Raw genomic sequence first — 12,246 nt, 5'->3', positions numbered from 1 at the left:
TTACGCTATAGTTTTTTACTGTTTTAAAAAGTAGAGTCGAGAGACTCTATACCCACCCTTCTTAAAAACATATAATATGTGTAAACAATGAACATATTGAATAGCCTACACTCCTTCCCCTGAAGTCTGAAGTCAGTTGGGGTGGGGGGGGTTGAGATACCAAGATACATAATTCCTATAATTTTTAATTGTGCTAAATAACTCTAAACGATCTGTGGTGCTGATCACTATTTACTCTTAAAAAGAATACTAGAAGCTAGAACTCCTTATAAAATGAGTCACATCCGAAGTTCATATTACAGCCCATTCCATAAAGACCTTATATGCTCTGGGATATAGCTTAGTGCTCTTGTCCATGGGCTCTTATGAAGTTATGTCAACCCTGGAACCATTAACATATGTTTTTTTGACCGTTCTGAACAAAATAGCAATCTCGCAATTTCGATCAGGTATGTTTGGGGAAAAGTATTGCCCAGACTATAGTCCTTACCCTGAGGTCAGTAGGGGGGGTGGGGGGTTTACGTGCTCTAAAGACATAATTACTGAACCTTTCAATAATGCTAAGGAGCATACAATCTTAAAAATTTGATTCGATATGTTTTGGGAAATAATTTGTCTGTGAAGGGGGAGGGGGGTTACTTGTCAACTTCCAGTTACTTTTGACTCTTCAAAAGTGCACAAAGACTTTCAATTACTAATAGAATGAGCACATTTCTAAGTTTCTATGGCAACCGATTCTAAGCGAAGTGCCTTGAATGAATGGTCAAAGAAAAATACATTGTTCCTACATTGCTTATCCCTTAGACAACACTATTACGCTGCCTATGATCTAATAACACACAAAGAAAGCTCACTGTTTAAAACGATTTTCCTTATCAGAGCGAAAAATCTATTTTGAAAGCTTTTTGTCTAAGAGAGATTCATTGACATGTATATTTTGACTTTTTTAATCTTTATGCTTCTTTCGCAAATATCATAGCTGTTATGTCTGACTGACGTCATTTTAATTTCAACCCATTTCCAATTGTATAATTTTTCATAGTAGCATATACAGAATGTCATTTTTATATTGACGTCATACTGGGCAAAACTCATGATGTCATAGATTATATAAAAGATAAATAGATCACTGAATGACCATCATTGTAAAAAAAAACTTGCTAAAAGAAAAATGGCTATGATTAAAATAGCCATGATTGGTGCTTCAGTCACATTTGCTGGGATATCAGTTTGGTGGTTTTTAGGAAAACCAAGAATATTCCAAGCCAGTGACTATGGGCAGCAAGCCAACACTTCAGAGCAATTTGATGAAAAACGAGATGTTGATTCAAAAGCTGATGGCTTTGAATACACACCTAAGCCAAAAAGCGCTCTAAAGAGAGCCCAAGCAAAAACAACAGCAGCAGCAGCAGTGAAAAACCAAGATGAGGAAAAGGAAAAACAAGAAAGGAGAGCCATCATTTCAAGGCAAGCCAACACTTTAGAAAAATTTTATGAAAAAGGAGATGTTGATTCAAAAGCTGATGGCTTGGAATACACACCTAAGCCAAAAAGCGCTCTAAAGAGAGCCCAAGCAAAAACAACAGCAGCAGCAGTGAAAAACCAAGATGAGGAAAAGGAAAAACAAGAAAGGAGAGCCATCATTTCAGGGCAAGCCAACACTTCAGAAAAATTTTATGAAAAAGGAGATGTTGATTCAAAAGCTGATGGCTTTGAATACACACCTAAGCCAAAAAGCGCTCTAAAGAGAGCCCAAAAGTTAGAAAAGCTAAAAGAAGCAAAAAAAACAGCACAAGCGAAAAACCAAGATAAGGAGAAGGAAAAACAAGAAAGGAGAGCCAAAAAGATTGAAGAGGCTAGGAGAATTAAAATCTCGGAAGACAAAACCCTTCCAACGGCAAAGGTGATCAAAATTAAAGACTCTACTGAGCATAGGGAGAGAAGGGTCAAAATCCAAGGCTGGGTTCATCATCTGAGAAGGGAAGGTAAAAAGTTGTTATTCATACAACTTCGGGACGGTACCGGGTATCTTCAGTGCGTGCTCACTAATCTGTTATCTAGTACGTATGAAGCCATCACATTAACAACTGAATCATCCGTCACACTTTTCGGAAAAGTAATGGAATTACCTCCAGGGAGTCACCACAAGGCACCTGGGGATCACGAACTTATTGTAGATTACTGGGAGCTTATATGTGGAGCACCTTCTGGTGGAACTTATTATATTCTTGATAAGAAATCTAATGTTGACTTTCAACTGGACAACCGCCATATAGTAATCAGAGGCACAAATACCTCTAAAAATTTGAAGGCAGCCTCTTTAGTGACGCAATTAATCAGAGAACATCATTTAGACAGGGGTTACATGGAGGTACACCCACCTTGCATAGTTCAAACGAAGACTGAATCAAGTTTGTTTGATTCAAACAAGATTGGATCAAGTTTGTTTGAGCTGCAATATTATGGGAAAAAAGCTTATTTGACTCAGAGCTCTCAGCTCTATTTGGAGAGTGTAATTGCTGCCTTAGGTGATGTTTTTTGCATCCAAAAAAGTTTCCGTGCTGGAAAGTTCCGAACGAGTTACCATCTTAGTGAGTTTACTCACATCGAAGCCGAATTCCCATTCATTACGTTCAAAAATCTTCTCGAAAAAATTGAAGATTTGGTTGTTAGTGTTTGCGATCGAATCACAAACCCCAATAACCCCTTGGGACAGTTAGTGTTCGAAATTAACCCTGATTTCAGAACACCTAGGAGACCTTTCAAAAGAATGAGTTACACTGAAGTAATTCAGTATTTGAAAGACAACAACATCAAAAAAATTAATGGTACGTTTTACACACTTGAGGATGACATCCCCGAAAGTGCAGAACGTACAATGATAAACAAAATTAATGAACCAATTTTGGTTTGTCGGTTTCCAAAAGGTGTAAAACCCTTCTATACAAAGAAATGTTCTGACGATCCACAACTTACAGAGTCAGTAGACCTTCTTATGCCCGGTGTTGGAGAAATTTTAGGGGCCTCCATGAGAATAGACAATTATGACGAGCTTATAAAAGCTTTCATAGAAAAAGAAATAGAACCCAGTACCTATTATTGGTACAGTGACCAAAGAAAATTTGGAAGCTGTGCCCATGGAGGCTATGGTCTTGGCCTAGAGAGATTTCTAATGTGGATTCTCAATTTAGACCAAATCTGCGATGCGTGTCTGTATCCAAGAATCTTGGACAGATACAAACCATAGAGTTGTAGTTTCAGCAGAAGTTCTAAGAATAAAGCTTCCAACTGGATATTATTTTGGTGTATTAGCTACAATTGCCTGGCCAACAGACAACCCCAAGTTTTACACTAAAGACATGCCATCCCAGGATCTTACAAAATGTGCGTGGATTCAGGAACCGTTGAGGAGAATATTGTGTATGATCCACATGTATTGGTGAAAATGGTGGTATGGGTCTCGAATTAATAACTATATCCCTTACCATGAAAAGATTTTGCTAGTGTTTCATTCCGATTCTAACAATGGAAGAATTTTTCGTTAATCAAGCTGCTGATGATACTCTTTTGCAGTTAAGCACAGAAGATGCAACGAGTTTTAGTACTCTAATCAATGCCTTGAAAGGAGTTCTTGCCAAGGTAGAGCAGCAGCAGTGAAAAACAAAGATGAGGAAAAGGAAAAACAAGAAAGGAGAGCCATCATTTCACAGCAAGCCAACACTTCAGAAAAATTTTATGAAAAAGGAGATGTTGATTCAAAAGCTGATGGCTTTGAATACACACCTAAGCCAAAAAGCGCTCTAAAGAGAGCCCAAGCAAAAACAACATCAGCAGCAGTGAAAAACCAAGATGAGGAAAAGAAAAAACAAGAAAGGAGAGCCATCATTTCACGGCAAGCCAACACTTCAGAAAAATTTTATGAAAAAGGAGATGTTGATTCAAAAGCTGATGGCTTGGAATACACACCTAAGCGACAAAGGGCTCTAAAGGGAGCCCAAGCAAAAACAACAGCAGCAGCAGTGAAAAACCAAGATGAGGAAAAGGAAAAACAAGAAAGGAGAGCCATCATTTCACGGCAAGCCAACACTTCAGAAAAATTTTATGAAAAAGGAGATGTTGATTCAAAAGCTGATGGCGTTGAATACACACCTAAGCCAAAAAGCGCTCTAAAGAGAGCTCAAAATTTAGAAAAGCTAAAAAAAGCAAAAAAAACAGCAGCAGCGAAAAACCAAGATAAGGAGAAGGAAAAACAAGAAAGGAGAGCCAAAAAGATTGAAAAGGCTAGGAGAATTAAAATCTGGGAAGACAAAACCCTTCCAACGGCAAAGGTGATCAAAATTAAAGACTCTACTGAGCATAGGGAGAGAAGGGTCAAAATCCAAGGCTGGGTTCATCATCTGAGAAGGGAAGGTAAAAAGTTGTTATTCATACAACTTTGGGACGGTACCGGGTATCTTCAGTGCGTGCTCACTAATCTGTTATGTAGTACGTATGAAGCCATCACATTAAAAACTGAATCATCCGTCACACTTTTCGAAAAAGTAATGGAATTACCTTCAGGGAGTCACCACAAGGCACCTGGGGATCACGAACTTATTGTAGATTACTGGGTGCTCATATGTGGAGCACCTTCTGGTGGAGCTTATTCTATTCTTGATAAGAAATCTAATGTTGACCTTCAACTGGACAACCGCCACATAGTAATCAGAGGCACAAATACCTCTAAAAATTTGAAGGCAGCCTCTTTACTGACGCAATTAATCAGAGAACATCATTTAGACAGGGGTTACATGGAGGTACACCCACCTTGCATAGTTCAAACGAAGACTGGAGGTGGATCAAGTTTGTTTGAGCTGCAATATTATGGGAAAAAAGCTTATTTGACTCAGAGCTCTCAGCTCTATTTGGAGAGTGTAATTGCTGCCTTAGGTGATGTTTTTTGCATCCAAAAAAGTTTCCGTGCTGAAAAGTCCCGAACGAGACGCCATCTTAGTGAGTTTACTCACATCGAAGCCAAATTCCCATTCATTAAGTTCGAAAATCTTCTCGAAAAAATTGAAGATTTGGTTGTTAGTGTTTGCGATCGAATCAAAAACCCTAACAACCCCTTGGGACAGTTAGTGTTCGAAATTAACCCTGATTTCAGAACACCTAGGAGACTTTTCAAAAGAATGAGTTACACTGAAGTAATTCAGTATTTGAAAGACAACAACATCAAAAAAAGTGATGGTACGTTTTATAAACTTGAGGATGACATCCCCAAGGGTGCAGAACGTACAATGATAAACAAAATTAATGAACCAATTTCGGTTTGTAGGTTTCCAGCAGCTATAAAACCCTTTTATATGAAGAAATGTTCTGACGATCCACAACTTACAGAGTCAGTAGACCTTCTTATGCCCGGTGTTGGAGAAATTTTAGGGGCCTCCATGAGAAAAGACAATTATGACGAGCTTATAAAAGCTTTCATAGAAAAAAAATAGAACCCAGTACCTATTATTGGTACAGTGACCAAAGAAAATTTGGAAGCTGTGCCTATGGAGGCTATGGTCTTGGCCTAGAGAGATTTCTAATATGGATTCTCAATTTAGACCACATCTGCGATGCGTGTCTGTATTCAAGAATCTTGGCCAGATACAAACCATAGAGTTGGTTTAAGTAGATATTCTAAGAATAAAGCTTCCAACTGGATATTATTTTGGTGTATTAGCTACAATTGCCTGGCCAACAGACAACCCCAAGTTTTACAAGGCTCAAGTTTTACACTAAAGACATGCCATCCCAGGATCTTACAAAATGTACGTGGATTCAGGAACCGTTGAGGATAATATTGTGTATGATCAACATGTATTGGTGAAAATGGTGGTATGGGTCTCGAATTAATAACTATATCCCTTACCATGAAAAGATTTTGCTAGTGTTTCATTCCAATCCTAACAATGGAAGAATTTTTCGTTAATCAAGCTGCTGATGAAACTCTTTTGCAGTTAAACACAGAAGATGCAACGAGTTTTAGTACTCTAATCAATGCCTTGAAAGGAGTTCTTGCCAAGGTACAGCAGCAGCAGTGAAAAACCAAGATGAGGAAAAGGAAGAACAAGAAAGGAGAGCCATCATTTCACGGCAAGCAAACACTTCAGAAAAATTTTATGAAAAAGGAGATGTTGATTCAAAAGCTGATGGCTTTGAATACACACCTAAGCCAAAAAGCGCTCTAAAGAAAGCCCAAGCAAAAACAACATCAGCAGCAGTGAAAAACCAAGATGAGGAAAAGAAAAAACAAGAAAGGAGAGCCATCATTTCACGGCAAGCCAACACTTCAGAAAAATTTTATGAAAAAGGAGATGTTGATTCAAAAGCTGATGGCTTGGAATACACACCTAAGCCAAAAAGCGCTCTAAAGAGAGCCCAAGCAAAAACAACAGCAGCAGCAGTGAAAAACCAAGATGAGGAAAAGGAAAAACAAGAAAGGAGAGCCATCATTTCACGGCAAGCCAACACTTCAGAAAAATTTTATGAAAAAGGAGATGTTGATTCAAAAGCTGATGGCTTTGAATACACACCTAAGCCAAAAAGCGCTCTATAAGTTAGAAAAGCTAAAAGAAGCAAAAAAAACAGCAGCAGCGAAAAACCAAGATAAGGAGAAGGAAAAACAAGAAAGGAGAGCCAAAAAGATTGAAGAGGCTAGGAGAATTAAAATCTGGGAAGACAAAACCCTTCCAACGGCAAAGGTGATCAAAATTAAAGACTCTACTGAGCATAGGGAGAGAAGGGTCAAAATCCAAGGCTGGGTTCATCATCTGAGAAGGGAAGGTAAAAAGTTGTTATTCATACAACTTCGGGACGGTACCGGGTATCTTCAGTGCGTGCTCACTAATCTGTTATCTAGTACGTATGAAGCCATCACATTAACAACTGAATCATCCGTCATACTTTTCGGAAAAGTAATGGAATTACCTCCAGGGAGTCACCACAAGGCACCTGGGGATCACGAACTAATTGTAGATTACTGGGAGCTTATATGTGGAGCACCTTCTGGTGGAACTTATTATATTCTTGATAAGAAATCTAATGTTGACCTTCAACTGGACAACCGCCATATAGTAATCAGAGGCACAAATACCTCTAAAAATTTGAAGGCAGCCTCTTTAGTGACGCAATTAATCAGAGAACATCATTTAGACAGGGGTTACATGGAGGTACACCCACCTTGCATAGTTCAAACGAAGACTGAAGGTGGATCAAGTTTGTTTGAGCTGCAATATTATGGGAAAAAAGCTTATTTGACTCAGAGCTCTCACCTCTATTTGGAGAGTGTAATTGCTGCCTTAGGTGATGTTTTTAGCATCCAAAAAAGTTTCCGTGCTGAAAAGTCCCGAACGAGACGCCATCTTAGTGAGTTTACTCACATCGAAGCCGAATTCCCATTCATTACGTTCGAAAATCTTCTCGAAAAAATTGAAGATTTGGTTGTTAGTGTTTGCGATCGAATCAAAAACCCTAACAACCCCTTGGGACAGTTAGTGTTCGAAATTAACCCTGATTTCAGAACACCTAGGAGACCTTTCAAAAGAATGAGTTACACTGAAGTAATTCAGTATTTGAAAGACAACAATTTCAAAAAAAGTGATGGTACTTTTTATAAACTTGAGGATGACATCTCCGAGGGTACAGAACGTACAATGATAAACAAAATTAATGAACCAATTTTGGTTTGTCGGTTTCCAGCAGCTATAAAACCCTTTTATATGAAGAAATGTTCTGACGATCCACAACTTACAGAGTCAGTAGACCTTCTTATGCCCGGTGTTGGAGAAAATTTAGGGGCCTCCATGAGAATAGACAATTATGACGAGCTTATAAAAGCTTTCATAGAAAAAAAAATAGAACCCAGTACCTATTATTGGTACAGTGACCAAAGAAAATTTGGAAGCTGTGCCCATGGAGGCTATGGTCTTGGCCTAGAGAGATTTCTAATATGGATTCTCAATTTAGACCATATCTGCGATGCGTGTCTGTATCCAAGAATCTTGGACAGATACAAACCATAGAGTTGGTTTAAGCAGATCTTCTAAGAATAAAGCTTCCAACTGGATATTATTTTGGTGTATTAGCTACAATTGCCTGGCCAACAGACAACCCCAGGTTTTACAAGGCTCAAGTTTTACACTAAAGACATGCCATCCCAGGATCTTACAAAATGAGCGTGGATTCAGGAACTGTTGAGGAGAATATTGTGTATGATCCACATGTATTGGTGAAAATGGTGGTATGGGTCTCGAATTAATAACTATATCCCTTACCATGAAAAGATTTTGCTAGTGTTTCATTCCGATTCTAACAATGGAAGAATTTTTCGTTAATCAAGCTGCTGATGAAACTCTTTTGCAGTTAAGCACAGAAGACGCAACGAGTTTTAGTACTCTAATCAATGCCTTGAAAGGAGTTCTTGCCAAGGTAAAGAAAATACAGGAGGCAGGGATGACGCATTCGATATTTGTGAGCAGATTCAAAGTTTATATAATCAGCTTTTAGAAGAAAATGCAGAACTTCTGCGCAACGAAAACGATAATATTCAAAATATAATCAAATTACACAAAAATAAAAAATAAAGAAACAATGGTTCCATCCTCTCTTGAAAATCGTAGATTGTACTCTAGTGTTATTGTAGGTCCTGAAACCATAACCATTATTCTTGAGCCTAGCAGTAATGAAGCAAAGAGAGTACCCCCAACAAAATAGTGCAAGACACTAGTAAAATAATCAAAGAAGATTCCGCCAAATTTTCAGCTAAAACTATCGAAAATGGGCGAGAAGGCATAATCATTGTTAAATTTGACTCAAAACGAAATTTAAACAATGCTCTTTGTGCTTTCAACAAAAATTCAGTAGCATTAAAATATACTTCGAGGGAATTAGAAAAAACACCCAGCAAGAATGCTAGTGAACGGTGTTCCTATAATCAAAAATAAATCAGAGTGCAAAGAATTTATAGAGCACAGTAATCCAGATATAGAAAAACTTGTTATTGCTGGAGAAACCTTGGAAGTGGTGACTATTAATAAAAACGAAAAAGTTATATCGACACATTAGAAATGAGCCGATAAATCAGAGGAGAAATTTTTAAAAGAGGAGGCTTCAAATTTGGATTTTTACGCCTACGCTGCGAGGATTACATTAACATTATACGATGCACCGATTTTTGTCTTTTCGGCCATAAGAAATCTGATGAGTGTAAGGGTGATTTAACCTGCTCTTGGCGTATGGGCTATCAAGACTGCAATGAATGTACTAAATCTTTCAGTAGTTGGTCATGTTGCCGTTCGTGTAATAAGCGACAGCTCAATTGTGAGCCACATCCATGGTACGATTACAAAAATTGCCCAAAAGCCAGAGAAATAACCCAACAATTAAAAAAAGAACCCATTGCACTTCCTGGCTGAAGGGCCAAGAAACGGAGATCAGCACCGCCGGTAGGGACTGTAAAGTCTAATGCCGAATCTATTACCTTTTTTTTACCTTTATTTATGATGAATGCAGAACACGTCTCATGTAAATGTATATAGGAATAACTTACAGTTTCTACAGATTAACCTACAACATTGTTATGCTGCATCAGCAGAATTAGAAAAAATACTGGTTGACTTATGCCCTGATGTCGTGCTTATCCAAGAGCCTGATAATAATAAATCTGGTAAACTTTCATGTGTACCGAATATTTAAAATATCTTATCAAAGACAACGTTATTGAAAAGATTGTATAGTGCCACTATACTTGTCCGCAAATCCTTAAAATGCAATATACACTACGAAATCTCGACCAATGAATGTGTTAGTGTCTGTTTATCTTAAAAGTAGAACTATTCTAGTTTAATCCGTGTATTGCCCTCCATCCTTGTGCTCATTAGATAGTTCTTAAGCAAGAATAGATAGTCTTAGAAATTATTCAAATTATGTTTTGGGTGCATATTTTAATGCCAAGAGCTCACTCTGGCTTAATAATATTTCTTCTGAGGATTTTGTTGCCAGGAAATCATTAATAGTACTGTATGACCCAGATATGCCAACTTAAGAACTTTCATATTCTAGCCCTGATGTTACAGTAGCTGGTTTAAATTTACCAAAGTTGACAGCTGGGAAGTGAAAAATGATCCCCCATCCTTACCTGATCACTTGTATATCAGATTTAACCTAGTTTTTGATGCAGATATTTTGGAAATTTGCAATAATATCAAATATAATTACAGAAAAACTAACTGGAATGTTTTTAGTAAGGTTATTTTAAATGAAATAGATAGTTTATATTCCCTCCCTACTACGGATGCTAAAGAAATAGATAAAGCTGCAGATGCTTTAACAGCCTTAATACAAAAAGCTACCAATTAATCAACTCCCGTGAGTCGTGGCTCTCCAAAAAGTATTCACGGTGGTGGACTTCAGAATTGTCGGACCTTAAAAAAGAGTGTAGACAATTCCTACGGATATTTAAATCCTATAATTCTCTTGAAGATGAGGGTAATTTAAGGAATGCAAAAAAAAAGGAAATATAGAGTGGATATTTCAAATAATAAAAAGAGTGACTGGAATAAATTTTGTGCAGGTGTGCCTAATTTGAATTCATAGAATACAATCCACAAAATTTGTAAAAATAATAACGCCATTGTTCAGCCACTACAAAAGATGGCGGCAGTAAGACTAACTCCGTGACAGAAGCGGGGAGGTATTGCTACATAAGTGGTTTTAAAGGATGATCCTTCAACTGATAGTAATTAACATGGTGATGTTGGAGCAGAACTCACAGTTTTTTTTTATTAATATCGCACCATGTGTTACCAAAGTTTCCTTGAATGAAATAAAAGAAATAATGAAATGTTCAGAGCCATCGAAGGCCCCAGGCCCAGATGGAATTCTAAATTGAGCACTAATCAAAAACATTGTCCTTGCTCCTAGTTTGGTAAAGTTAGCGGATTGTTGCTTAAAACTGTCTTATTTCCTGAAAAGTTGGCAAAATGTAAATATAAAAGTTAAAAAATGGCAAAAACAATGACGGTAATCCAGATTCATTTAGTCCGATTGGCCTACTCTCTAATCTTGTTAAAAATATATGAGCGTGCCATTGCAAATAGAACGATTGCCATTAACACTGAAAATAGTTGGCTTTCGCCCCTGCAGTTTGACTTCCGGAAGGTACTATTGAAGCAAATGATAGTATTGTTACCACAATGGAGGAAAACATACAGAAAAAAATCTTCACTTTTTGTATATTTTTTTTATATAAAAAGCACATATGACGCCACATGACACTATGGAACGCTGAAAAAGTTAAAGGCTAAATCGTGTCCTGATGGGCTTTTAAATTCAATTTATAGTTACTTTACAGATAGAGTTGTTACGTATGGAGGTGAATATTCATGCATTTTAGAGCGATCATGTCCTCAGCGTAGAATATTGTCCCCATGTTATGATCGGTTAATAAAAATGATCTTCAAGAACTAAATATTCCTCACGTAAGAATTCAGCCATATGCTGATGATGTTGGTGCGATTATCACATCAAGTAAAATAGCAACTTTAGAATCCTTGTCATCAAGAATATTTTCCTATTTCCAAATTTGGTAAGCAGATAATAAGTTTGTGTTTGAGAAATCCAAGATAGAAGCAATTTTATTCTCAAGAAAGGATCAGCTTCCGATTGTAAAGCTAATGAATGATGGAATTGAGATACCTGTTAAAATAAGGGTATATATTTGGGTGCTACTCTTGATAAAAAAAAATATTATGGACTGATCATGTTAGATATACGATTAACTCTGCATTCAATATTCTGCTCGACTTTTAACGGTTGCCAAGAATACTCGGAACCCGATTCCACATGCATTGGTGATGCTATATAAATAAGTAATCGAAAGGCATATTTTATACGCGTGTCCTGTTTGTATCTTTGCACTGAAAAAAAAAAAAAAAACATTCAGCGAATGCCACGGTCGGTGCAAAGATCTTCTATGATCATAATTTTTAAATCTTTTAACACAGCTCAAACGCATGTGGTAACCGCTCTCACAGGAGTGCCTCCAATGGATTTCAGAGTATTGGAATTAAGTATATTAAGATACGGAAAAAAATGGTCGACCTCAAAATTGGCCGAGGGTTTTGAATCCTACCTTGAATTGAATTAGCTATTCAGCACATCATAGCGACCGACCAAATTATTGCAAATTTTTTGGGCCCGTCCTTTAATGACTTTAGT

The 12,246-nt window shown here is 37.4% G+C and overlaps 3 protein-coding genes across 3 annotated transcripts; all 3 read left to right on the top strand.

Moving 5' to 3' along the window:
• The first annotated feature begins 1,156 nt into the window (after positions 1-1,156).
• On the top strand, positions 1,157-3,247 carry LOC136028608 (asparagine--tRNA ligase, cytoplasmic-like). The gene has a single exon (XM_065706436.1). It carries the CDS (start codon positions 1,172-1,174, stop codon positions 3,245-3,247), a length of 2,076 nt encoding a protein of 691 aa, XP_065562508.1. The 5' UTR covers positions 1,157-1,171.
• Positions 3,248-3,382: 135 nt separating this feature from the next.
• On the top strand, positions 3,383-5,647 carry LOC136029614 (asparagine--tRNA ligase, cytoplasmic-like). Its single transcript, XM_065708118.1, is given in 3 exon segments — positions 3,383-3,451; positions 3,603-5,466; positions 5,469-5,647. Coding segments are annotated over 3 exon segments (2,112 nt in total).
• Positions 5,648-5,989: 342 nt separating this feature from the next.
• LOC136028607 (asparagine--tRNA ligase, cytoplasmic-like) lies at positions 5,990-8,051 on the top strand. Its single transcript, XM_065706435.1, has one exon. The coding sequence runs from the start codon at positions 6,447-6,449 to the stop codon at positions 8,049-8,051; it is 1,605 nt and encodes a 534-aa protein (XP_065562507.1). The 5' UTR covers positions 5,990-6,446.
• The last annotated feature ends 4,195 nt before the right edge of the window (positions 8,052-12,246 follow it).

The sequence above is a fragment of the Artemia franciscana genome, chromosome 7, assembly GCF_032884065.1.
Source record: "Artemia franciscana chromosome 7, ASM3288406v1, whole genome shotgun sequence".
NCBI classification, from domain to species: Eukaryota; Metazoa; Arthropoda; class Branchiopoda; order Anostraca; family Artemiidae; genus Artemia; species Artemia franciscana.
Note: the sequence above shows the minus strand (reverse complement) of the source record. Positions and strands in the feature narration are given on the sequence as shown.